Source organism: Panthera pardus, unplaced genomic scaffold, assembly GCF_024362965.1.
Source record: "Panthera pardus isolate Hobbes unplaced genomic scaffold, ASM2436296v1 HiC_scaffold_24, whole genome shotgun sequence".
Lineage (NCBI taxonomy): Eukaryota > Metazoa > Chordata > Mammalia > Carnivora > Felidae > Panthera > Panthera pardus.
Window position 1 is genome coordinate 39,509,939 of NW_026526810.1, and position 26,530 is coordinate 39,536,468.

The 26,530-nt window shown below is 41.6% G+C and overlaps 1 protein-coding gene and 1 long non-coding RNA gene across 2 annotated transcripts in view; one reads left to right on the forward strand and one right to left on the reverse strand.

The window, feature by feature from the left end:
* Positions 1-375: 375 nt before the first annotated feature.
* Positions 376-26,530, reverse strand: part of MYZAP (myocardial zonula adherens protein) — an 89,124-nt gene continuing 62,969 nt past the window's right edge. The window contains exons 11-13 of the mRNA XM_019441978.2: positions 23,295-23,378; positions 10,040-10,140; positions 376-1,316 (exon numbers count right to left, since the gene is read on the reverse strand). Of these exons, the coding sequence (XP_019297523.1) occupies positions 1,220-1,316; positions 10,040-10,140; positions 23,295-23,378 (282 nt within the window). The 3' untranslated portion in view covers positions 376-1,219. The remainder of the gene's footprint in view (positions 1,317-10,039; positions 10,141-23,294; positions 23,379-26,530) is intronic.
* Positions 8,208-14,773, forward strand: LOC109262928 (uncharacterized). The gene is made up of 2 exons (XR_002078019.2): positions 8,208-8,319; positions 13,366-14,773. It is a non-coding gene; the product is annotated as an uncharacterized LOC109262928 (long non-coding RNA).

Genomic DNA, 26,530 nt, shown 5'->3' on the forward strand with positions numbered 1-26,530 from the left:
AAAAACAAAATAAATAGTGTGTGTGTGTGTGTGTGAAGAAAGCCAAGAAGGAATGAAATGAAAATATTGATAGAGGCACTATTATAGAATGTTACTTTTTTATTTAGGATAAAACCTTGCATACAAAGCTATTTTTCATTTCAATAAGATAAAATTACTATGTAATATTAGAGTTTGCAGATAATGTTCAGGGTTTACACACACACACACGCTGGTGCTCTCTCACACATACACACACCCTCTCTTATGGTTTATAAATGCTTCTAAGGACTACTGACTGAAAGATCACTGTGCCCTCACTTTGACATTCCAGATCCCGGTTCCGCTGTCTACCTCTTCTACCTGCCCATGGATGAAACACAGAGCCAACACGGGTAGAACAAAATATATGGCATTTATTAAACATATGTGACACAGATTGTAATATCAAAGTAGAGCATGCATGAACAAATTATTCATTTAACAAAAACACCAGTCGATACTGAAAACATGAAATGATTACATTTCCACAACATACAAAATTTTTTCAGTTAAAATGAGAAAGAAAAAAATCACAGGTAAAATAAATACATTGATTTCAGTGAGCCCCATACAGACATAAGGCACAAATTAAACCGGAGGATTAGCACATGGGAATGAGGCACCCATGCCCGCAGGAGGCCAGTCTCCAGCCGCGGCTCCCACACCCCACACACATCCTGGCACCAAGAAGAGAGAGCGTCTGCATGCTGGGAAGCCTTCCCTCCTGGCCAGGTCTCCCCAGGTGCCCACGCTCCCGCAGACAGGCTTCTCGGCACCAGAGAAACACTGCCTCTAATACTTTTATGGGTAAATAAAACCTTCATGCTGTAACAAATGATCCTGACGTGAATAACGTGAAATTTCAAATTAATGCCCTTTTTCCTCCCAGCTGAAGGCTAGTAAAACAGAAAATAAATTGTGAGGGAATTCTCCTGACAGAATTTCAGTGTCTACTCCCAAAGCTAATGACGGCCCAGTATAGCACGGTTGGGTGTTTGAAATATGACCTCGACACCTCTCTCTCCTGCCCTCCCCTTCCACCTCCGCTTTCCTTCATGTTTTAGAAGTAGATCAGAGTCAGCAATCTCCTTTCTGGCTTAAACCTGTATAGGACGAGGTGGTAGCCACCTTTCCCAGCCTCAAGCCACAGGGTTCTAGGGCCTTTGTCCCTCTGTCCAAAGCGACTGTCTCCAGGCGCCTAAGTCAGAGTTTTCTTCAGGGTTAACTCCAGGACTCGTGTGTACGGTGTGTAATTCCTGGAAGGCATTGCGATCTCACGAGTCCTCCCTGTTGGGCTGAGAAACGAGAAAAGGCAAGTCAGGAAGATCGACCAAAACTCCCCACAGTCTTCAAGCGAGACAGCTCTAGAAAATGGTTTTGCAGCCACGGCAGCCTGAAAATAAACTGACAGAATGCAGTTGAATCTTTTGTTTAAATATTATAAGAGGGACCATTAATCTTAGCAATTTTGAAAGGTCATGCTAAATATCATTCAGAAAAAAAAAAAAAAACATGTATTTAAAGAACTCAAAATTATTTTAATGTAGGGGAACCTGGGTGGCTCAGCCGATTAGGTGTCTGACTTTGGCTCAGGTCACAATCTTGTAGTTTGTGAGTTCAAGCCCCAAGTCAGGCTCTGTGCTGACAGCTCAGGACCTGGAGCCTGCTTCAGATTCTGTGTCTCCCTCTCTCTCTTTCCCTCCCCACCTCACACTCTGTCTCTCTCTCTCAAATAAACATTAAAAAAAATTTTTTAATAAAAAAATAAAATGATTTTAATGTAGTGTGTTAGGTACTATAATAGATGCAAAATGAGCCGGATACTCTCCATTTGCCCATTCGGATAACTCTCCCCCTTCTCCACCCCACTCTGTGCCTTTGGGAAGCTGACCTGATGTCAGCATCCACGGGCTCCCTTAGAATTTAGCTTCCAGTTGGTTTTGACCAGTTGGGAACTGGTAGCAGGGGATAAGAGAATGGAAGGACAGTGAAGTCATCATATTTGTTCCCTTTTGGCCAGGCTGCAGGTTGGTGGTTGGCTGCATTCCTCTAGCAGAGGCCACAGTTCCCAGCACCCCCCTTTTGTGTGTTCTATTGGCTTCTTCCCCCTGCCTCTGCAGAGGCCCAGTCTGGTGACCACTTCCACTGTGCTAGCTCCAGAGTAAGCCACTGTCCCTCATTTACTTTTCTCAAAGCTTCCCAAGCCTTCATCTAAGTCTCTTCAATCTTCCTGTCTTGCCAGGACCTTGAGCAATACAAGAATTAACATATTATGGGCAAACTGAGGGCAGAACGAGTTCGCAGAACTTAGGAGGAGGGCATCTGGAAATTTGCACAGAGGGGGCATCTTGAAGGGTGCTTAGGCGTTCCTCTGGTGGACAAGGAGATGGAAATTCAGGCAGAAGGGATAATGTGTGCAAAGGCAAAAGAAGGGTGAACACAAGGACTCTGGGTGTGGAAAGACACACTTGGTAGGACTGGAGCAAAGAGTTCACGAAGGAAAATGGCAGAAGACGAGGCCTGGTGTGGAAGGGGCCTGTGTGCCCTGCTAAGGAGTTCAGAAGGGGACACAGAGCCACTAAGGAGGGGAGTGATACGCTCATATTCTTATTCTAGCAAGATTCCTTGGCACCACTAATGGTTGGCTGCAGAGGGGTTAGTCTGAAGGCAGAAAGTGAACAGATTTTTGCTATTTAGGAGGTGAAAGAGGTCATGAGAACTTGAATTCTGACTGTAGCACTCAAGGTGAAGTAGCCAGGAAAAGGTAGGGAGATACTGGGAAGGTAGAATTAACCAGGATTTGGTGACTGAGATGGAGAAAATATCCCGTTTCTTTTTCCTCCTGGACACATAACTACCTTTCCCAGCCCCCTTGGCAATGTAATGGGCCATATGACTAAAGGGGCAAAAATGATGTATATTACTTCCAGGTTTAGCCCAGAAAATCCTCTGCATAACCCTCCATGCCCAATCTCTTCCCTTTCATGCAGAAGATGTAGCGGAGGGCCCAAAAGGTCTCCAAAACCCAGGCAGAGTCATTAGTTAGAAAGAATCTGGGCTCCTGAATGTGTGCAAGGAGGCCCATGCCAATTAGTCTTGGACTGTGTCACGAGAAATCAGTATTTTGCCAAGCTGAGGTTTGTGGGCTTTTTGTTACAGCAGCTAACATTTCTTACCCCAACTACTGCAATGACCAATTGTACGTATGAGATACGAGTCCGCTCCCTTCCCTGAACTGCCCATAGCCAGTCTTTCACAAAGTGATATGGAATCTACCTCCTTAGCTACTGTTTTGTCATCTGTCTTCTCTATTCCCTCAGCCACTGCCGGAGTTCAGGCTCTCAACATTTATCTTTGACTATCTTTGAATACTTCAGGAGTATTCTAAATGGTCTCCCTTCCTTCCGTCTCAGCAAGTCTTCCCCCTCTTCAAATCCTCTACCCATTTTGCTGTCAAAGAGATCTCACTGATAAAAGAAGCACAATACTGTTCCTAAGACTTTTCAATGTTGCCCCATTGCTTCCTGGATGAAGTCTAAGCTCCTGTGCATGGTCTTAAAAGCCCTCTACCATCTGCTGCTATTTCTCCCATGGTTTTCATCATGGCCACACTGCCCTTCTCATGTTGCCCCCTCCACCTTGAATGCTCCCCTCATCAAATGGGTCTGGTGAATCCCTGCCTGTATTTCAAGACTCAGACATCACCTCCAATATGACAGTTTCCCTGATTCTGCACCGCAAGGATAGAAACGATCATTCCTTTCTTTTTGTGCTTGTTTTCAGTTTCCTTGAACAGTGGTGCTCACTTTTCTGCTTCCACAAGGTCACTTTTGCTAAACCTTCCCAGCAGTTAACACCTCCCACTACCCTGAAGTGATTTGCGACTATAGTTGGGATACAGCTTCTTAGGCGGTGTGTTAGAAGCTTGGGGGAAATTTTAAACTTTTATGTCTCTCTCTAAGAGATTCAGTATGTCTTCTCCATGCTCTCCAAACCATCCTCCCCTTACGGGAGAGGACTTACGGGCTTCTGGCACACTACTGGAAGTATCCCACAGCCCCCATTGGTCTACACATCCTCTGCCAGTTACAATTTCGTGAAGGGTGAAAACCATAGCTCACCCCTCTCCATGAGTCTAGCAGCTCACTCGGGCCAGGCACACAGCTATCACTAAATGTATGGATGACGAAGGAAACCAGGGGATGAAGGATTTCCAGGAGTAAGTGGTCAGCAGGTCACCTGCCATAGATAGAGGAATCCACAAGATCTGTCAGTTGAGGGGTCCCCAGTGACCTGACCAGGCACTTTAGTGGAGTGCCAGGGGCAGGAGCCAGATGGTGATTTGTGCCAACCACTGTGAAAATTCCACATAACGGAAATGGTCTCTGGTGATAATATCCTAAAAGCCCATAAAGTCCAGAAATATTTATAAAGGTAAACGTTCTGGGTTTCAAAAACAGGCTTTCCTATCCCAGCCTTTCAAAAGGAAGTGAGGTATTTTATTTGGTTGATCACTAGGAAACAACAGGATTTCAAGAACACAAATAATTTCAACCACAGAACTAAAATTCAGCCATTTTCTTTAACACTTTAAGGCTATTGTTAACCTTTTATTAATCCATAAAGAGGCAGTTCCCCCGGGGGAAACAATAGCAGAGTCAGCAAATAGAGCTTTGACAAAAAACTACTTTGAGTTCTGGTCTCTACGATAGAAATAGGAGATGGAGGCATTTTAAAGCGCTTACTATGTGCTGGGCACTTGTGACCACGGGGAATAGGTTTCCATTACATCACACCTATTCAGGCATAATTTATGAGCTTGCTGGAAGCCAAGTTTCACTAAGGGGCAAGGAGAAAAAGTCTTTTTTTCTTTTCATTTTTTGTTTTTCATTTTCTCTTTGAAGGCTAGCGGACTGGAAATTGCTCTCAGTGGCTTTACTTAATATATATCAAACTTTCAAATCAAACTCTTAAGTCTTTTCTAAAAGACAGGTGTTTAAAACCCCTGAAATGACAGTGAGTGCCTTCTCAGCCCTTTCCTTCCATCTTTGCTCTAAGATCTGTGCTCTCTAGAAATGTATGGAGCGCAAGGGTTAGATGAAAAGGAGACATGAGGCAGAAGGTGGTATTTGAGTCAACTAGACACAGAGAACCTGGGTCTCCAGCAGGCTGGTGGCAGGGGGTATGGAGGTCACGAAGCAGGTCATGCAGGGAGGAGACAGGACTGTGTGGGCACTGAGGCCATCCTGGAGCAGAAGTGCCCACGGTGTACTGAGCTTAGGGACCTGGTATCATCGTGGCGGCCACCAATGGAAATAGGAAAATGCGCCCTCTATGCTGGGACTTCATACCTGTATCTTACTTCACCATCCCAGCAAGTTTCTGAGGGAATTACTGTCAAAAACCTTCCAGTTCTGAGTGAAGAAACTGAGACTCAAAGAGGTTAGGGATTTGCCCAAAGCTGTAGATGTAGTGAGAGGCGGACCCAGGACCTAAACCCAGGTCTAATTTCTAAGCCAGTGTTCTTAACCACTACTAAGAGGAACTGGCTTCGATGGAAAAAAAAATGATGCAGTCAGCTATGGATGCTGTAGGTGGGTATGAAGATCAATCAGCCAGCACGCTGGGAGCACCCAGCAGGGAATGAGGACTTGTGTCTGGAGAGGCTGGAACTAACTACCTGAGAGCTCAGCACGGGAAGGGCAGAAGTAAAGCCAGGAGACTGGCCGCCAGCTTTGCAAGAACCACTGTAACCAAGATAGAGCCATGAGAAGCTCCCGTGGTGAGGATCGGAGGTGGTAATTAGCGATCAGATGAAAATCCCTGCCCTGATGGAGCTTATGTTCTAGTGAGGAGAGGGAGAATAATCACAAAGAAGTAAAACATAAGCAAAAATTGCTTCTTCGGGGTCCTTTATGAAGTAAATAAATAGGTTGTATTACAGTACAGATCACCTGCGTCGGTCCTCACTTGGTATGTACCTTTCATTCATTCAGCCAACAAATGTTTATTGAGCATCAAGAAAGTGCTAGACTAGGGGGTGAGCGAGCCCAGGGTCCCTGTCCACAGGAGTACATGGTGTTGGCAAAAATGGGGAAATGGTGGTGGTAGGGGGAGGAGTTCAACAAAAGGGGCTTATTGGCTCTAAAAGTAAAGAAAAGGCTGATTTCCAGTTTTCCCAGCATGAAAACCAAGCAGCTCTAATTATAAGTCAAACACGGTTAGCAGCAGCACAGCACGAAAGGCTTTGCAGGTACAGGCAGAAATGAGTCCTGGGTGGCCTGCTCTACTGTGGGGCTTCGTGCCTGGTGCCTGGAACACCCTGGGACTTATGTTTTACTTCTGACGTCTCAGTTGGAAGAGACCTCATCCATCACTGGGCCTTCCAGAGGTTTTTTTTTTATGCAATGTCTAGAGGGTTCCAAACCACTGATAGTTTAATTGGAGAGCTTAATGCATACTGGAGCATGATAGGCTTGAATCCATTTCACAATCAATCCATCCCACAAAATTACTAATAACCATCAGTAAAAATTAAGTTAATGAAATTATCATAGCATACCCAAATTCACTTGTATTTGATACAGCGTCTTACATAATAACCAGAGTTTTGGTTTAGTTAACAGTAATAATAACTATTATTTATTAAGTGCTTAACTAGTTACCGTGCTAAATGCTTTATATACATGGTTTCATTTCATCCTCATAGAAACCCTGTGAGATTTGATGTTGTCCTCTCCACTTCCGTTTTAAGGATGAAATCTTTGAGGCTTAAGAGAGATTAAGTACCTTGCCCAAGGCTGTGCTCAGCAGCTGGCTGGGCAGGGAAGCCCCACAGCCTGAGGCTCGCCACACTGTCAGGTTCTTTCTTTCTTTTAATGTTTTGTTTTTTGAGAGAGAGAGAGCAAGCAGGATAGAGGCAGAGAGAGAGGGAGACACAGAATCCGAACCAGGCTCCTGGCTCCAAGCTGTGAGCACAGAGCCCGACTCAAGGTTTGAACTCATGAGCCATGAGATCATGACCTGAGCCAAAGTTGGACTCTTAACCGACTGAACCACCCAGGCACCCCTGTCAGGTTCTTTTTGAGAGAACATGAAGTGAGAACAAAACTCATCTGCATAATTGAGGCTTAATTCAATACTTCTATTGATCTAAAACATTTTGGAGGAGGCTGGGTTAAGATTTTTTTTTTTTTTAAATAATCTCTACACCCAACATGGGGCTCAAGCTCACAACCTCAACATCAAGAGTTACGTGCTCTACCGACTGGGCCAGCCAGGCACCTTTTGGAAGTTGTTTTTAAAATATTCTGGAAAACACCATGGGCTCTTGTATTAGATGCAAGTTTAAAGTCCAAGTAAGAATCAGGAATTTTGTTAAAATATATATATATATATATACACACACACACATATACATACATACATATATATATATATATACACACACACACACACATATATAAATTCAGCAACTCTGTTTATTGTTATTTTTTGAATGTTTATTTATTTTGAGAGAGAGAGAACGAGAAAGCAGAGCCGGGGAGGGGCACAGAGAGAGGGAGAGAAAGAATCCCAAGCAGGTTCCTCACTGTCAGCCCAGAGCCAGATGTGGGGCTTGATCTCAGGAACCGGTGAGATCATGCCATGAGCCAAAACCAAGAGTTGGACATTTAACTGACTGAGCCATCCAGGAGCCCTCTATTTATTCTTTTTTAAAATCACACATGTACCACACCAGGACTTTGAAGACCTGGTTTTAATCCTGGCTGTGTGGTTTCCAGTAAATCACTTCTCTCTGGGCCTTGATTTTGGTATTTTTCAAACATGGGAATTAAACTAGACTTGGGGTGGGGGTTGGAGGAGCTCCTGGGTGGCTATGTTGCTTAAGTATCCGACTTCGGCTTTGGCTCAGGTCATGATCTCAAGGTTCGAGTTCCAGCCCCGCGTTGGGCTCTCTACTGTCAGCACAGAGCCTGCTTCGGATCCCCTGTCCCCCTCTCTCACTGGCCTTACCCCCTCCCCTCAAAAATAGACATTAAAAAAAATAATAAATAAACTAGACCAGGGGGTTCTAATTTGTTTTTGACCATAGAACTCTTTATTCAAACAAAATCTCACTTGGAATCCAACACACAAAACATACTAAAAGCTGAGTTTCTCAGGTTTGGTTTTGTTTTGTTTTCCAGGAGGGGGAGGGTCCCCACAGGCCAGCTCCTTGCTCACCTTCTCACCCCCTGAGGCATCCGGAGGCCTGACCCTGAGCCCCAGCACAGAGCCCAGCAGCACCAAGCACAGGTGGGAAACTGCTACTCTCTGAATTCTCTCTAAAGACCCCGAGCTCCTCACCACTCAGGCCTGCATGGCACCTTTCACATAGTAGGCACTTAATAAATATCTGTGAGGAAGCGAATGAAATCTTACTCTGCCTTTCCGGAAATGCGGATACGTAGTTTTCATTTCCTCTGCTGATTGACCTACGCAGTTAAAGTGCTAAGATGGATCCTGGGGGAAACCAAATGTTCCGTTTATGGAAAAGCTGCTTTTAGATACTGAAGTGGCTTCCAAGTCCACCATGGCCATAAGTTAAGGGTCTGTCAGCACTTGCATTATGAAAACCGCTTTGTGGTTTCATAACTTAGCCATAAAAGTTTGCTGCAGGCTATCCTTCGGCATACAAATTGAAAACCTTGTTTTAAGCCAAAATGTGGGAATTGGAAAACAAACAATTTATTGGTTTCAGACATAGTTTTATACACGTCTTAGCCAAACAAGATTTATTATGTGGGCAATTAAAGTGGACTAAACCACTTGATTCTTGAAAAACAAAAAAAGGACAGAAATGATCAAACTTTATATTTCACAAGGAGGCCCTGGACATGATCATTCTTTTTGGCTTTATTTTTATCCGGTACTTTGTCCCCCACATTGATGAGACCTCGAGTCTACTTACATACCCTTCTCCCTGCTTGTGCTGGTTAAATCTGAGCAATCACCTACTCAAACCACTGACTTTACTGAATGGGAAACTGAGGCCCCAGCAAAGAGAGTCCAGCCTGAATGTATCCCGCCACTAGCTAGGAGGACTAGACCCAGGTATTCTACATCCCAGCTTGGTGATCGGCTCATGGCCGTTTCCCACCAGATGTAACCATTCAAGGTTCCAGGATTCTACATTCTTCTGGCTTGCTAATGTCTAATGCAACACACACAAATACGCCCTCCCACAAACAGTATATGAGGTACTTTGTGATTTTGGCTACCTAAGTCACAAGCCACATGCTTATAAACTTGTTTTATGTCCTCTTTGGGCCAAGCACAGATCTGAGCTCCTAGAGATGGTGGGTTAGTTACTAGGTCACAGACTCTCCTCTTACTAGGGAGAGACCCAGGCATGGGTGTGTGGAGCAGCTTAAGAACAAACAGGTCAGTCCTCGAGCTCAGAAGTGCAACTTAACAAACAAGGCAGTCGTTCTTGTTTGTCTGTCATGACTGAAACAGATCATTTATTTGCGCCAGTGCTTGACAATACAGTGTTACGGCCCTGGGGAACAGGTGCATTTGTTCAAGACTTAGAACTTCTCCTCTGTGTTACCAAAGCCCCTCGCAGGCCCCCCTGGCACTGTCGTAAGCGTCTGCCTCCATATCTGTCTCCCCAGACCGCATGTGGGGCAGGAACCAAATCTCATTCCTCTCCCTATGCCTCTGGCACAAAGAAGGTACTCAACTGATGTTTGCTGAGTGAATGAATGAATGGATAGAGAAACAAATGCGTGCACTTACGACAGGGCCAATCTTTCTCTGACGTGGCTTCTCCAGGCCTCTCTTCACTATCGCCTCTGCCCTGCACAATGCCCCTGCTCCCTCAGAAACCAGCCAGACTTCTCAGCAGCGATCATTTACTGTTGCAGAAATATTTTTGATAGAAAGAATGCAATTCTGGTAATAACAGCCCCATAAAGTATTTTCCTAAGTCAAAGAGGAATCTGAGTCAGAAAAATAGGAAATTCCTAAATACCTGGGTAGAAGATCACAGCCTACTCCAATCTCTCTGGTTTCCACCTCAGGCTTGGGCTGGGTTTCTGTTAAATAGTCCAACCTGCTTTGTAGTTCATTATTCTAGAGAGGAGGAAAAAAGTACTTTTAGTAAAGCAAATCTGTCCCCCACAAACATGGCATGTATTACCTGATTTTCCCCTGTGACATGGACATGTCATAATGTATTTTTCGAGCACCTCTTACACAGTAGGAATTAAAGAAACACATCCTTACGGATAGTTTTCTGTGCATGTACATACATATGGATCCAATTCTGCATAAATGGAAACAAACGAAATACCCTATTCTGTGCTAAATTTGGGGTCTTTTTCACTCAGCAATTTGTTGTGACTATCTTTCCATGTTTATTAGTTTTCTTTTTATGTCCGCAAGATATTTTAATGGGTTCAGAGCATTCCATTGTATGGATGTACATTATTTATTTAACTAGTCTCTTATTGATGGCACTTAGATATTTACCACTTTCCTTGCAATTATAAATAAGGTACAGCTCATGTTTTAATACTCCCTTATTAAACTATAAAATGAGTAAGTCTATTAATTTAATTTAGTGGGAAATACCTCCATAACTTAATAATTAGTATTTCTTAGGTTTGGAAAATTCAGAATCTCAAACATAATAAAGTAGAACAAGCTCCTTGGGATTAAAATTAGCATTCTAAATAGTTTTTCTTCAGGCCAGAGCCAGACATTACCTAGGTTGATGATTAGATGCTCAGGAATTGGAAATTTGCCCCATGGGGGAAATGAAGGACAAAGGAGCAGGAGGGTTGAGGATATTGGAATGAGAGTAGAAGTGACGGTGCCTGACACCTAAAGTGCAAACATGCAAATTCCAGAACGGGGTTAACATGATTATCTCTGCGCATTGAGAGCTTTCAATTTTTTTTTTTTTAAGTTCTTCTGTATATTTCTCCATAATGCTAAATTTTCCTTTTTTTGTACATAATAGGTTAATTCTTTTTCATTATTTTTTTTCATGATGAGAGGCATAGTTTTTCATCCCCATCACCTTATGCAACCATCCTCCCAGCCACCTCATCTCTAGTAACCATCAGTTCTCTATAGTTAAGTTTGTTTTTGCTTTCTCTCTCTTTTCCTTTGTTCATTTGTGTTGTTTCTTAAAATCCAAATATGAGTGAAATCATATGGTATTTGTCTCTCTGACGTATTTCACTTAGCGTTAGACTCTCTAGGTCCATCCATGTTGTTGCAAATGGCAAGATGTCACTCTTTTTATGGCTGAATACTATTCCATTGTGTGTGCATGTAAGTGTGTGTATAATATGCACACACATTTATATAAAATACTTATATGTATATACACACATTTATATATAACACACACACATATATATAAGTATACACAGACCACATCTTTATCCATTTATCAATGGACACTTGGGCTGCTTCCATAAGTTGGCTGTTGTAGATAATGCTGCAGTAAACATAGGGGTGCATATATCCCTTTGAATTAGTATTTTTGTATTCTTTGGGAAAATACCTAATAATGCAATTGCTGGATGGTAGGGTAGTCCTATTTTTTAATTTTTTGAGGACCCTCCACACCGTTTTCCACAGTGGCTGCATGAGTTTGCATTCCCCTTTCTCCACATCCTTGCCAACAACTGTTAGACTAAATTTTCACTAGGCAATACCGTATCTACTTATCTATATCCTCAGAACATGGCATGTCAGAAATACAAAATAAATACTTATGGAATAAATAAATGTATAAATACTTTTATAAGTAGCATGTTATTTGCATAATTAGAAAAAAATTTTTTTTCTTTTCTTTTTTTGTTTTAAGCTGGACCTGAAGCTAAAGCACTACTGTAAGACACTAGATTAACACATGAAAGTTGAAAAGTCCTTTGAAAAAGAAGCTCATTTGTTTCAAAAGAAAGTGGGGTACAGCTCAGGAGCTTCTGCTCCAAATGGCTGATTCCGAGGAGCAAAGCAGCTGCTCCGGTACAAACCCATGCTCTGCTAGTCTATGGATCCTTGCACAAAAGTGGGAAATGGTGTACAGGGGGAGAATGCATTCCAGATTCGCTAGCAGCTGACAAGCCACGACAGCTGGATGGGCTCCAAACCTATCACTTAATGCTCAGGATAGAAAAATGTTGCTGCTGGCTTACTGCCTGAGGTACAACATCTACACACACATACACACACGGCTTCCCCAGCAATATTTGGACTCTCCCATTCATTAGGAAAGACCAAGGCAGAAGAGGCTTGCCCATTAACAAGCTCCAGAAATCCCACTGCCTTGTCTCTTTTCTCAGAATAGAGTAATAATGACAATTTCACATAATTCTGAGTTGACCACCCATAGTTAGGAGGCATAAAAGACAAGGTTAGTACCCTTATTGGTACATTGAATACAGTGCATAGCAGACTGGTAGACACAAATCCTTTGTTCTATTTCAGAAGGACTCTGTGTGCACATCAGATACCTGCTGAAGGCTGATATGAAAACCCTGTACTCTTAAAATTTAATGCCAAATTATATATATATATATATATATATATATATATATATATATGTTATCTACTATGTATCATGTCGTGTGTAAAGTTAGGGGAGCTAGTTAGCAGTTAAAGAAATAGGGCATGAGTTGCAATCCTTGATTTCAGTCTTATGAGGATACAGACTACCAAAGAGAAAATAACACAACAAAATCATTAGTCCCATGCCAGAGGGATCCACAGACTATAAGGGGAGACTTGGAGAATATGTTGAGTGCAAGATGTGGAAAAGGACTGAACTGTCCATGAAGATTTCCTGGAGTTATACAAGGGAAAGAGAGTAAGAGGTACAAAGGGATGAGTGGTCCAGAATTGGGGAACATACCAGGTTAAGAACAAGCACCTTAGTGAAGTATGCAGGTAACAAAAGTTGCTTGTGAAGGGCTACATGCACCTTTACAAGGACTTTATACCCAATTCTGTAAGCCCAGAGTCAGCCCTAGATTTTATTTCAACCACTGGCCCTCCAAGTGAAAGTTGTACTGGAAGGAAATAAAACTATAGGTAGGAAGATTAGTCAAGGAGGCCACTGTAATTTCCTAGTTCAGAGAATGAGAACTGCATTTATAACACTGAGCAGTGAGCACTCAACCAATGGTTGGTCCTGCAAAAATTAGCTATCAATCAACTCTGGACAGAAGACAAAAAAGCATCTATTAAGGTCTTTGGAGACCAAAGACAGGCAAGCTATAGAGGGGAGTGATAGCCTTAGAACAGGTTCTCTGTGACTCATTAGTTTGTTTTTGTTTGCAGCTTTGCCCAGGAGCAGTACAGTCATGGAGACCACACAGACACTTTAAAAATTCAACAGAAAGATCATTTTCTGGTAGAAATAAACAAACAAAAAAACAGAAGGAGTCCAGCGTAACCAGGACTGCCAAGAGTAAAGGGGAAACCAAAAGGAGAGTCCTGAAGGCAGAAACTCTAAATTCTGTGTATAGACTCAGCTCAGGTCTCCGGCAAACCCCTGAACCATGCATGTATGGGGCAAACTCAAAGAGGTTTACAGCCAAAGCTTAAAGAACTGAACTGAGATATGAGCCATCACAGCATGGCAGGGTAGAGTTGGGTCTAACCAAATTCATTACCTAAAACAAAAACCTTAGTGCTGCTCAGAACAATAATAAAACAGAATCCAAAGTCTCCACAACAAAACCTTTACAAAGTCCAGGTTATAATCCAAAATTACTCGGCATGCGAAGAGTCAGGAAAATGTGACCATTCCCAGGAAAAAGGAGAACCAATAGATGCCAGTCCAGAGATGACTTGGATGTTGAAATTTTCAGACAAGGATTTTAAAACAGCTATTATAACTATTGAGCACAATGAGGTCGAAGAAAATATGCTTCTAATTGATGTAATAAAAAATCAAAGAAATAGAAAATCACTAGACTGAAGAAAAGAATGGAGATGATGGAGTCAGTGAACTTGAAGACACATTAACAAATCATTCAATAAGAATAAGATAAAGGAAAGATTGAAGATAATAAATGGAACTTCCTGGAAGTATGGTACAATTTCTAATGCCTAACTGGAATCACAGAAGGAAGGATAAAGAAACTAGAGCAGGAAAAATACTCAAAGAAGTAATGGCTCAAAATTTCCAAAATTTGGTGAAAGACATAAATTTACAAATTCAAGAATCTCAGCAAATCCCAAACAATAAATTGAGAGAGAAATACACATTGGTATATCCTAGTCAAACTAGTGAAAACCACCAATAAGGAAAAAATCTTGAAAGCAATCCTGTTACATATAGGGAAACAATAATTTGAATTACCATGGATATCTCATCAAAAACGATGGAAGCCAGAAGACAGCGCTAAAAGAAACTCATCCCGGAACACTCTATAATTCAATAATGAAAGTCAAATAAAGAGCTTACTGTCAGAAAAAGGAAAACTAAGTGAATTTGTCCCTATATGAGCTGCATTACACAAAATGCTAAATAAAAGGTCTCCAGGCTGAAGAGAGATGATGATACCAGAGAGAGACAGATTTTCAGGAATGAAGAACATCAGAAATAGATACTATATGAGTAAATATAAAAGACGATTTTCTCTTAATTTCTCTAAAATACCATTAGATTACACATTGTATATGTTACATATACATATTGTATATATTATAGACTATTAAAGCAAAAATTACAATGAGTGTATTTGGGTTTGTAATGTGTGCAGATGGAATACCTATAATAATAACAGAAGGGGGAGGGGGAAATGGACCCATATCATCGCAAGATTTCTACATTCCACACGAAGTAGTACAATATTACCTCTGAGTAGATTGTGAACAGTTAATGATGTATATTATGATACCCAGAGCAACCACTAATATACTGGAGAAAAGAGATACAGCAAAATGCCAACTGATACAGTAAAATGGAATTCTAAATATTGAAATCATCAAAGGGGGAACAAAACAAATAAGCAAAAAATAAAAATAATAAAAACAAACTAGAGAGAACAAAAACAATAAAATGATAGGCCTAAATCCAATCATATTAATTAGCAAATGCGAATGAACTATATAGTCCAGTAAAAGAGACTATCACAATATATACAAAAGCAATATTTATGTGCTGTCTACAAGAGACCTGCACTAAAGACAAAGACATGGATCAGTTAAAACTAAATGGATGGAGAAAGACACACAAGGCCAACAGTAAACTTACAAGGTCAGGAATAGCTATATTAATACCGGGGAAAATAGACTACAAGACATACAGTATGAACAAAGCAGTGGCAAACATTTTATAATAATGAAAAGGTCAATTCATCACCAAGACAAGCAATAAAAAAATGTGTGTCTAATGAGAGAGCTTCAAAATATATGAAGTAAAAAAAATAACAAAATTAAAGAGCTGGTCTAAAACCATAATAATGGATTTTAACACCCTTCTGTCAGCAACTGATAGAACAATTACACAAAAATCAGAAAGAACATAAACAATAGTAATAGTAATCAACAACCTAATTCTAATTGATATTTATAGAACACAAAAACAGAATACCTATTTTCTTACACAAACCAAGAGACATCATATGCTGAGCCATAAAACAAGACTCAATAAATTTAAAATAGGTAAGACCATACAAAGTATGTTCGCTGACTATAACACAAATTAGAAATAAAAAACAATACGATATCTAAGAAACCCTGAAATATTTGGAGGTTAAACCACACACTTCCAAGTAACCTACAGGTCAAAGAAGAATCCCAAAAGAAATTAGGAAATATTTCAAACTGGATGATAATGAAAATACAACAGCAAAGTCGAGGGGTGCTACTGAAGAGAGCATGCAGGGACATTGATAGTTGCTGATATTAAAAAAGAAGAAAGTTTGGGGGTGTTTGGGTGGCTCAGTCAGTTAAGCATCTGACCTTGGCTCAGGTCATTGGATCTCACGGTTCATGAGTTCCAACCCTGAATCAGGCTCTGCACTGATAGCATGGATCCTGCTTGGGATTCTCTTTCCCTCTCTCTGCCCCTCCCCTGCTCATGCTCTCTCCCTCAAAATAGATAAAAATTAAAAAAAAAAAAATTTTAAAAACAAGAAAGCTCTAAAATCAGTGACCTAATGTCCACCAAAGGAGCTAGAGAAAGAGCAAAGTAACACCAAAATAATTAGAAGGAAGGGAATAATGAATATCAGAGCAAAACTCAATATCATGGAAAAATAGACAACAGAGAATATCAACAAAGCCAAAAGCTGTTCTAATTTTTGAAAACGTCAAGAAAATTGAGAACCCCCTAGGCTAGACTGATCAAAGAAGAGAGAGAGTAGGGGAGGGTGGCATACAAATTATCAATAACAGGAATGAAAAGGATGCTCAAAGGAAGTAACTGGGTATCTACGTGGGGAAAATACGTATGTATACTATTACTTCACACCAAACACAAAAATTCAAGTGGATTACAGGTATAAATTAAAAAGCAAAAACTATAAAATGTTTAGGGAAAATCCCAGGAGAAAATCTCTGTGAGCTTGTAGTAGGCAAAGATTTCTGAGAACAGAAAAAGCACACAGTTTTCTTTTTAAACCTGCGTCTACCATTCATTCCATCACCATTCCACTATTAGGACTTTACCCAAGAGGAGTGAAGACGTATATCCACATCATGACTTGTACAGTAATACTCATCACAGCTTCATTCACAAGAGCCCCCAACTGGAAACTCCAATGTGCATCAGCAAATGAGCAGATAAATACAAGGGAATGCCACTTTGCAGTAAAAACGGGTGCATGCAACATGGGTACAGCGAAAATCATCATGCCGAGAGAGAGATGCTGACACAGAAGAGTCCGTACTGCATGATTTCTTTTACAGAAAATGCAGACAAGTCCACAGTGACACAAAGTGATAAAGTGACCCTCCCACACACAAAACCACCACTGGCTGCCTACGGGGGGTAGGGGGTGATGGAGAGAGGGACCACAAAGGGACCCAGGGACTCTTTGGGAAGTGATGGAAATGTTTTGTATCTAGATTGTAGTGGAGGTTCCACAGGTACATACAACTGTCAAAAGTCACTGAATTATATCTGTTAATTTTTTTAGGTATTACATCACATTATAGTAGGTATACAACAGTGATTCATTATTTTTTTTTGATGTTTATTTTTGAGAGAAGGAGAGAGACAGGGAGCAAGGGCAGAGGAGAGGGAGACTCAGAATCCAAAGCAGGCTCCAGGCTCTGAGCTGTCAGCACAGAACCCAATGCAGGGCTCGAACCCACAAACTGAGAGCTCATGATCTAACCAACTGAGCTACCCAGGCACCCCATGATTCACTATTGAATATATTGTGAAGTGACCACCACAAGTAGCCTAGTTCCCATCTGTCACCATACACTTTACATAGATGTGGTTTGTTCACGTAAATGAACACACAAGAAAAAAAAAAAAAGAGAAGGTGGGAGCCTCAACAGGGTCAGGAGGAGGAAGTTAGAGAAGGAGGGACAGATTAAGAAATACTTAAAACAAAACTGCCAGGACTCGTACAGGCAAACAAAGCCTCTGCTCTCAGTTCCACAGACTCTAACCCAAGTGATTGCTTCTCAGGCTGGACCTCCAGATCCCAGGGTTGTCCTTTCAAATACCACCCCCTTGTGTTCAGATGGGAAATACAGCTCAGAGGCGCTGTGCCTTCCAGGAAGGAAGGACCTGGTGCAGCACCTTGTGGCATTTTTTGGCAATTAGGTCACAAGCGTATGGCAGCCACCTCCTCCCCCGACTCCCTCGGGCCCAGGGGAGGGAACGGCTGGAGGTGTAGCACACGCACTAAACAGGAACGCGTGTCCAATAAAATGCGGACGTGGAGCCCCGGTGCCTGGTGCTGCCGCCCCACTACTACACTGGAAAATTACTAATAGTCCCAGGAATGCACAACAGACACATTGAGAGGTTTATGTACCATACAACACGCATTAAATGCAGGGTGGACAAAACCAACTCATTTGACTCCTTTCCTCTTACCTTTGAATTTAACTGTAGGTTCAGGATTTGCAGCAGAGAAGAATGGAATGGAATCTGTTCAGTTTCAGAAAGCTTATTGACCTTATGGAGGCATATGCTTATAATTTTATTTTAATAACATTTTCTATATCGGAAATAGGGGATGGGATAGTCCTTCTTCAAGAGGCAGGCACATAAAAAAAAATTGGGAAAAAAAGAAAAGGGAAAACGAATGGACATTTTTGTACCGGGGAGATTTTGAATTGGTTAATGGAACAAACTTTTAGGGATCTGGTGGGGGGTGGGGGTTCAAAATCTAATGAGTGTAAGCATTAGTAAGTATGAACGATGAATTCAAAGACCAAAATGATCCACATTCTCTATTTAAAAAAAAAAAAAAAAAAGGTGTGGCCCCTGGGTGGTTCAGTTGGTTAAGCCTGCAACTTCCGCTCAGGTCATGATCTCATGAATTTGTGGGTTTGAGCCCCACGTGGGTCTCTGTGCTGATAGAGCAGAGCCTGCTCAGGATTCTCTCTCTCTCCCTCTCACTCCTCTCTCTCCCCCTCCCCCATTCACACTTTCTCAAAATTTTTAAAAAAGGAAAAAAAATATTTAAAAAGAAGGCAGGGAGGAGAAGGAAATACATAAAATGAAAGGAGACCCTGGGACCCATACAGCTGGAGAAATAGTAAACACATATGGCATTTACTATGAGCCATGTACTTTTCTCATCACTTAGTATTCATTTAATCCTCGTAACAACTCTATGGAGAAGATACCAAGGTAAAGAGAAGACTCTGTTTTACAGACGAGCAAACTAAGGCCCAGAACAGTTAAGTAACTCACCCAAGATTACATGACTAGGTAAGTGGCAGAGTGGAGATTTGAACTCAGGCAGCTTAGCTTCAGAGTCTGAGTTTAGGCCCTTAATAAAAGGTAGCTACTTTATTAATAAGATGGAATACAAGAGGTTATCAGATTTGTCTGTCAAAACTTTTCAAAGGTCTCTGAAACACCACCTTTGGCATCATTATGGTTTAAAGCAGAGGGATGGAAAGCGTGATATAAAAATTACTGGTGTTAGAACAGGTGAACATCATAGAAATTCTTAGTGGCCAACAGAACCCTGCGTTGTAAAGCAATATAATTAGACAAATTTGGAAATGTTGGTGGGACTTCATCATCTTAAAAAGACACATTTCCCCCCAGTTCTGTCATTACTAAAACTGACCTAACACTAGGCACAGAGCTTTAGCCATGACCAGTTCTCATGCCCGAGTAGTTTTCAGTATAGTTCTCCACTAAAATGAACCAGGACTCCTCGGAGACAAGCCAATGCCATATTGTGAAACGGGACAAAAACAAGGACAGCAATAATGAACCCAAAAGCATCAAGAACCCTGCTACATGGGCAAAGAAGTTAACGTAAGAGAACTCGCCCTAGCTGAGTTGTGACAATCTGGGCATCAAAAAAGGCCAAGGAGAATGAAATTATTATTATGGAAACATATTGAGTCTTAGAAATGCCTTGTGTTCACAACACTTTCAAAGGAAAGATTAATATCAAGTGTACACAAAGATTGTTTTAATAAGAAAGGTGACTAAGATAAGCTATGTTATAAGCTATGATTTTAAAACTAGAAAGCATTAACATATAAGGCGATGTAGTTTCTTTTATAGAGTATTAAATGTTTGTTTATAAAAATTCTGTATCAGGTAAAATAATAAAAGAAACTGGGCGTGCTTGGCTGACTCAGTTGGTTAAGCGTCCGACTTCATCTCAGGTCATGACCTCGAGGTTTGGGGGTTCAAGCCCCGCATCAGGCTCTGTGCTGACAGCTCAGAGCCTGGTACCTGCTTCAGATTCTGTGTCTCCCTCTCTCTCTCTGCCCCTCGCCTGCTCATGCTCTCTCTCAAAAATAAATATTTAAAAAAAATTTTTTTTTAATAACAAAGGCTGTTAAGTTGGGTCATCCCAGGACCTTAGGGTCCACGAAAGGACTGCTTGGCCTTGGTAATCAACCAGGTGGAAAGAGGGGCAGAGATCAGTGCCATTAGTGGTCACACACAATTAGCAAGGAACCCAAAGACAACAGTGTGTTTGTAACAGGATAAACTAGTCAAACAACCTAAAGAGGAAACCAAGTTCTCAATTCAAATCTCTCATCTTCTAGGAGGTGAAACCTCTACCTAGCCCAACAAAGTATGGTAAAATACCAATAAGGAACACGTAAATTTTTAATAGTTCTAAAAACTAGGTCCATACATCATGATGATAAGGGGTCCTGACTCTGAATCACCTTGAAGTCACCTCACCCTGTGTGCTCACCCCAGAATCTGTACCCTTTAACCTTAGAGCTACTCAGAAAAGCTATTCTGTCTCCTTCCGATCTGAAAGAGCCCTGCACCTGTCTGGAAAGTATTACAACGTTAACTCTAAGAAAACACTGAAATAACTAAAACAATAGCCCTGGGAAGATATATAAAACAAACAATGAAGAAATAAATTAAGTCCAAGATATTTATATATTTTAGAATAAGTTCAAGTATAAATGTATTATTAAATCTTATCATTGTGTAACTTATTATCGCTTCTCGGCCTTTTGGCTAAGATCAAGTGTGTAACTTATTGTGTGTGTGTGTGTGTGTGTGTGTTACCTGCTGTTTAAGTGGATGTAGGAAGTAATCAAGAGGAATTAGCCATACTACATTTGTAGTGGATTTTAAATAGTTTATGGGAATTGAGTCAAATTTACCTTCAGTTTAAATTCTCAAGGAAAACGGGCTCTCAAAGTCTTGCTTATTGGATATACACAGCAGACACTGCTGGTCCCGCTCATATCCATTTCCTGACAGGCACTTGTGACTTTTCCTGGGGGCTTCCTCTAACCACCAGAGTCTAGGTGGCTGTGCCAAGACAGACCACAATTGCTCCCCCTGCTCCCCTAGGAGCAGGCCTCAACCAGTGGCAGATGGGAGTTAGTGGTGAAATGCCCAGGTTTCTGACCTTTTGGCAAGGATAACTCAGAGCCGTGCACAGCACCTACTAGAGACCCCCAAGGAAAGTGAGCTGCAGGTGCCCACGGTGGCAATGTCCTCAGCAAGGCACCCATTATCGGCTTTCGGCCTTTCCCTGACTCAACTTCCCCCTCCTCTACTGGGGCTTCCTGGGATCACCTACCAAATAAACTATATGGACTAATATCTACATCTCAGAGTCTGGACAAGAAAGGAGTTTAAGAAATGAAGCATCAGGGGCACCTGGGAGGCTCAGTCGGTTAAGCCTCCGACTTCAGCTCAGGTCATGATCTCACAGTTCATGAGTTTGAGCCCACATCGGGCTCTGTGCTGACAGCTCAGAGCCTGGAGCCTGCTCCCAGTTCTGTGTCCCCCACTCTCTCTCTGCCCCTCCCCTGCTCACACTCTGTCTCTGTCCCTGCCTCTCTCAAAAATAAATGAACATTTAAAAAAAATTAAAAAAAGAAAAAAGAAATGAAGCATTAAAGCATACACGTGCATTAGGCTGTTTTCTCTGCATAACATCCCCTCGTATATTTCGTCATCTACTAGTAGAGCTGGCTTGAGTGGCACAGTCGGGGGGAGGGGAGGGCTGGTGGGCACTACTTGGGTGACCTGCTGTGCCTCCCGTCAGCTTCTCCTTCCGTTCTGCTGGAGCCTCCCTCTCTCTGGACCCATGGGCTTGCACCAGGGCCCTCACTCTCTGATCTCACTGGGGAAGGTGTGATTCTTCCCACAGGGAATGGTGACTTCACAGGGCAATCTCAGAAATGGCCATCTGTAAGGCTGGAGCTGGACCTAGGGACTGTGGAGGGGAAGGCAGGAGAGGGATGGGGCAAAAACCCACTTACTCAGCTGTCAGGACCCTGAGACTCCTTGGGCTTGAATCTGCTACCAGGTCCCTGTGGGCCATGAGGGACTTCTGGTCCTGACTTTTATAGGGAGCTCCCGAAACAGAATAAATGAAAACCGTTTGTCCCTCCTACAAACACGGCAGTTAAGAGCCCAGGCTTTGAATTCAGTCTTACCCATTTCTATTATCACCTTGGACAGGTTCCTTAATGCCCCTGAACCTCAGTTTCCCCATCTAAAAAATGGGCGAAATATAATCTAATTCATAAGACATCCCTCTTAATAAACATGCCAGGCATTTTCTATGCATCCTTACTGCACAGTCACACACATGTAGGTGCAATTACCATCCTCCTGTTCTAATTATAAGAAACTCCCCCAGCGTCGCCCAGCTCGTAAGAGGCAGAACTAGGGTTCCAACTTGGGCAAGCCCTATTCTGCTCTTAACCTCTTATGTTCTACAAAGGATGTGGAAAGCAATTAACAACATCCAACGATACCAGGTGTTTAACAAATGTCGTTTCTTTCCTGTTTCCTCACTTCATCATTCTCTCCAGGGCTGTCTCCCTCTGGGGAAGAACTATATTGAGCAGAGACAAGGAGAGATTCATGAGGCTCAGAAGGAAGAGGCTCAGTGCCAAGTTGTTAATAAAGAGCATTCAGAGCAAATAGATTTTGGCTTCTCCTTCTATTAATGCCTAAGCTCTTCAGGTTCTTCCAAATCCATAATTTCCTTTTCTGGAACCTACACCAAATCTCCAAAGTAACTTTTTCATCAGGAAGACTAAATGTCTTGAAAGTTTCAGGTGAAATTAAGTCACCTCTAAACCTGCTGACTCAATGTCACAGCAGAGCACTGGTTAGGAACCCTTCTCTCAGCCTGGCTCTGTCATTAACTAAGCTGGGTGATCTTGAGCAAAGCCACCTGCCTCCTTTTAAAACATTTGTTAATATAAAGATAATGATCCTTGTCTTGCCTTTCTTAGAGTTGCTGAGAGAACCATGTGAGGAATGTGCATGAAAAATATTTCACAAAAGTATGAAGCACTACATAAATGTGGGAAATTATCAGTGTTGTTCAACAGCTTATCCGACTTGCTAAGAAAATTCTTGAACAAGAAAAATGAGAGCCAAAAAGCAAGGGTGAGCACAGCAATCAGGAATGAGGAGAGTCAGGTGGTAAAGAAAAACTAGCTGTCAGAACCTCATTTTCAGTGTTGGCAGTTAACCTTCAATCAATTTTATAAGGCCAGGAAATAGCCATATTTTTAATTAAGTGTCGGTGGTAGGCTCAGCAACATAAAATATAATGGTAGGGAAGACACCAGCTTAAAGAAACACAGTTTCTTACCTCTCCTTCCAAGAAAGATATCTTTTCTAAGAGCTGCAGTATTAAGAGCTGTTTCTGCTGCACCTTTTTCTTTAATGATTCAATCTAGAAAGAAACAAATTAAAAACTGTTAAAAAAAATGCAGAATTGTACAAACACGAGTTAATCAACTAGAAGGGATCCCTTTGGTTTTCATTGAAACAGAAGCCACATGTTGGTTCCTTGTGTTTCATGGAACACTATGAACACGAGATGCTCCCTGGAAAAGAGGGCTCTGTGGCCATGTAAGCGTGGGACAGCACAAGATTTTGGAGTCACATCTCACTGGGTTTGTTTAACCTGTCATTTCCACACTGATTTTTCTGGGTAACCCTTACTAACGTCCCATGTATGTTCCAGAGAACATGCTTTGGGGAATGCAAACACAGCTCTACAGAAAATAATCATTCAACTTAAATTTGTGAGGCGGCCCACATTTCAAACATTCAGCCCTGTTATTCCTGTTAAAACATTCGTATCTGTTCAACCAGGGGTCAAAAGTTTCGGCCTGGAATAAGGGTCACTGTCCCTAAAAGTACAAATGGAATTGACAGGATCAATCACCCACGTGGCCTGCGATAAGCGGGGAAGGCTTCCTAAACAGAGAGACTTGAGCTGGGCTTTCACCTTTGCTTTTACAACACAGTCTATCTTCAGCTACTCTGACTTTGCTTTTCATTCATGTCATGTTCCAGAGACAAACCATGGATGCCCTAAAAGCAGGAACCAGGGTGCGACGGGTGGCACAGTCAGTTAAGCGCCCAACTCTCTATCTCGGCTCAGGTTACGATCTCACACTTCAGTGAGTCTGAGCCCTGCATCGGCTGTGCACTGATGGAGCAGAGCCTGCTTGGGATTCTCTCTCCTTCTCTGTGCTCCTCCCCTGCTTGCGCTCACTCTCTCTCTCTCTCTAAGTAAATAAATAAACTTAAAAAAAAAAAAAAAGCAGAAACCAGGGTGCTGTGTACCAGGCTATGTCATAAACAATAGTGGGAACAGTGTGCAGGTTCGATCAATAACTAACTTGTGGTGTTGAAGAACACGCTAACTTTCCAAGAATCTCAGATACTGAATTTGTACATTTGCAAATCTTTTTAAATAATCCCTCTCAGTGCAAAATGACACAATTCTGTTAGAAGTCAATCTAACAGGAGTATAATCGCATTGCCCTTCGGCCCAGCAATCCCATTTCCAGAAAGAGATCCCCAAAGACACACGGGCCAAAATATAAAATGACGTGGACAAAGGACTTTTGTTTTTAAAAGACACAAAGAAAACAGAACTCCATTAATCAATAAGTGGCTGGTTAAATAAACCATGGCTCATCATGACATGGATGGCTATGAAGATATCTAGACCAGATATGGTGCGTTGTAAGGATCATATGGTATGTGAACTTCAGTATAAAACAGGTGAGTCCATATGAATGCATATATATTTACAAAAAAAAATTCTGCCAAGATAAAACAAACCATAATTATTAAGAAAGAGTTGCCAATAGGGAGAGGCAGGAACTCAGAGCAGACATTAGAAAGAGTTTTTTGGTAATACCTTGTTGCCTACGTTTAGTTTTGAAAGCGCATTTTATAGATTCAAAAAATAAAATGAAACGAAAAAGGAAAAAAGAAGCAACTCCTAGAACTTTTAAACAAAGTGAAATAAAGGAACCTAACTGTATATCAAACTGTGAAAAGAACCCAAGTGTTGTTAGAACAAGCTAATGTGACTTTGTTTTTAGTAGAATGTATTCTAAACATAACAGAACTGCAAAGAAGTCTCTTATTCACTAGGAAAACTGTTGACAATACTGGTCCTGTTGTTTTGAAACTATTTGAAATACTGTCATATAATAATGTTTGGAATCAAGGTTTTTTTGTGTAAGAGAGAGAAACAAATGTGAAATCAAAGAACGAAAAAGAAAGTTTTGTTAAGTTTGAAATGAAAATATCAGTATGAACTCATAGTATTTTATTTTCCTTTGTTAAATATGCATTTCCTAACTCTGCCTGCTAAGAAAACTTAGAAATAATAACAATAAGCACAGAATACATCCAGATTGTGGCACCTAAATACCATCCCTCACCAACAAAACACCAATCATCTTGGAGGAACAGCTCATCTCAAGACGTAAAAATATACTAGATGAACCCAAGACACCTTGTTATGCCTGAAAAAAAATATGTTAAGGGTCTCCCTTGGGCCAAGGATGGGACAATGTGAGTGTCAAAAGAATCATGAATGTAATTGAGTAAAACACATGAAATATACATGTTTATAAGACCCTAAGTACTTTAGGACTCCTCAAAAACAAAACCAACAGCAACAGTGACTCATTGCACACCACTGGGAGTGACAAGGGAACCAACTGCTTACTTAGAAAGCTGACAATTTGGGGTGCCAGGGTGGCTCAGGCGGTTAAGTGTCCGACTTTGGTTCAGGTCATGATCTCATGGTACATGAGTTCAAGCTCTAGGTCGGGCTCTATGCTGACAGCATGGAGCCTGCTTTGGAGTCTCTATCTCCCTCTCTTTCTGTGTCCCTCCCCTTCTTGTACTCTCTCTCCCAAAAATAAATAAATAAACATTAAAAAAAAGTTGGCAATTTAGAGGAAGAATAAGGCATTTATCCTGCCTTTCTTGTATAAACCACATTTTGAGATTACTAAAAAGTCCTAGTTTAAGAGGGGAAAAAGTTTTACTTTTCAGAAGAATTCCAGTTAATGGGAAAGTGACAGATTTTGAAAATCACCATTGTGCAATCCCTAGGAAACTCAAGCAACCATCATTAATAGATGAAATGGTCAGGGGCAAAGCTAATGAGGAACTTTACAACTGTGTCTTGGGCTGTCGCCATCTGAATCCACAGTCCACCTCAGCATCATCACCCGAAGCGGGACAATCCCCACGGTGACTGCAGAAGAGATACGGAGTAAATCACACAGTGCCACCATGAAGTATTCTTGCTTACCCCCACAAGAAACTTAAAACCGAATCTCACCAGGCTGCCGGAGCTAATAAAAAGTCAAATCCATAATGTGGGAACTTTTATACGACAACGGACTCAGGTCCTGCAATGTCACTGAGCGGGGGAAACTTGGTGGGAGAGGAGAACGGACGGGGAGAAGCATGCTCTAGATTAAAAGACGTTAGAAGCACAACCATCAAACATAATGGACCTTCTCTGTAGACTGAGTGACACAAAGCAACAGTGAAAAGGAC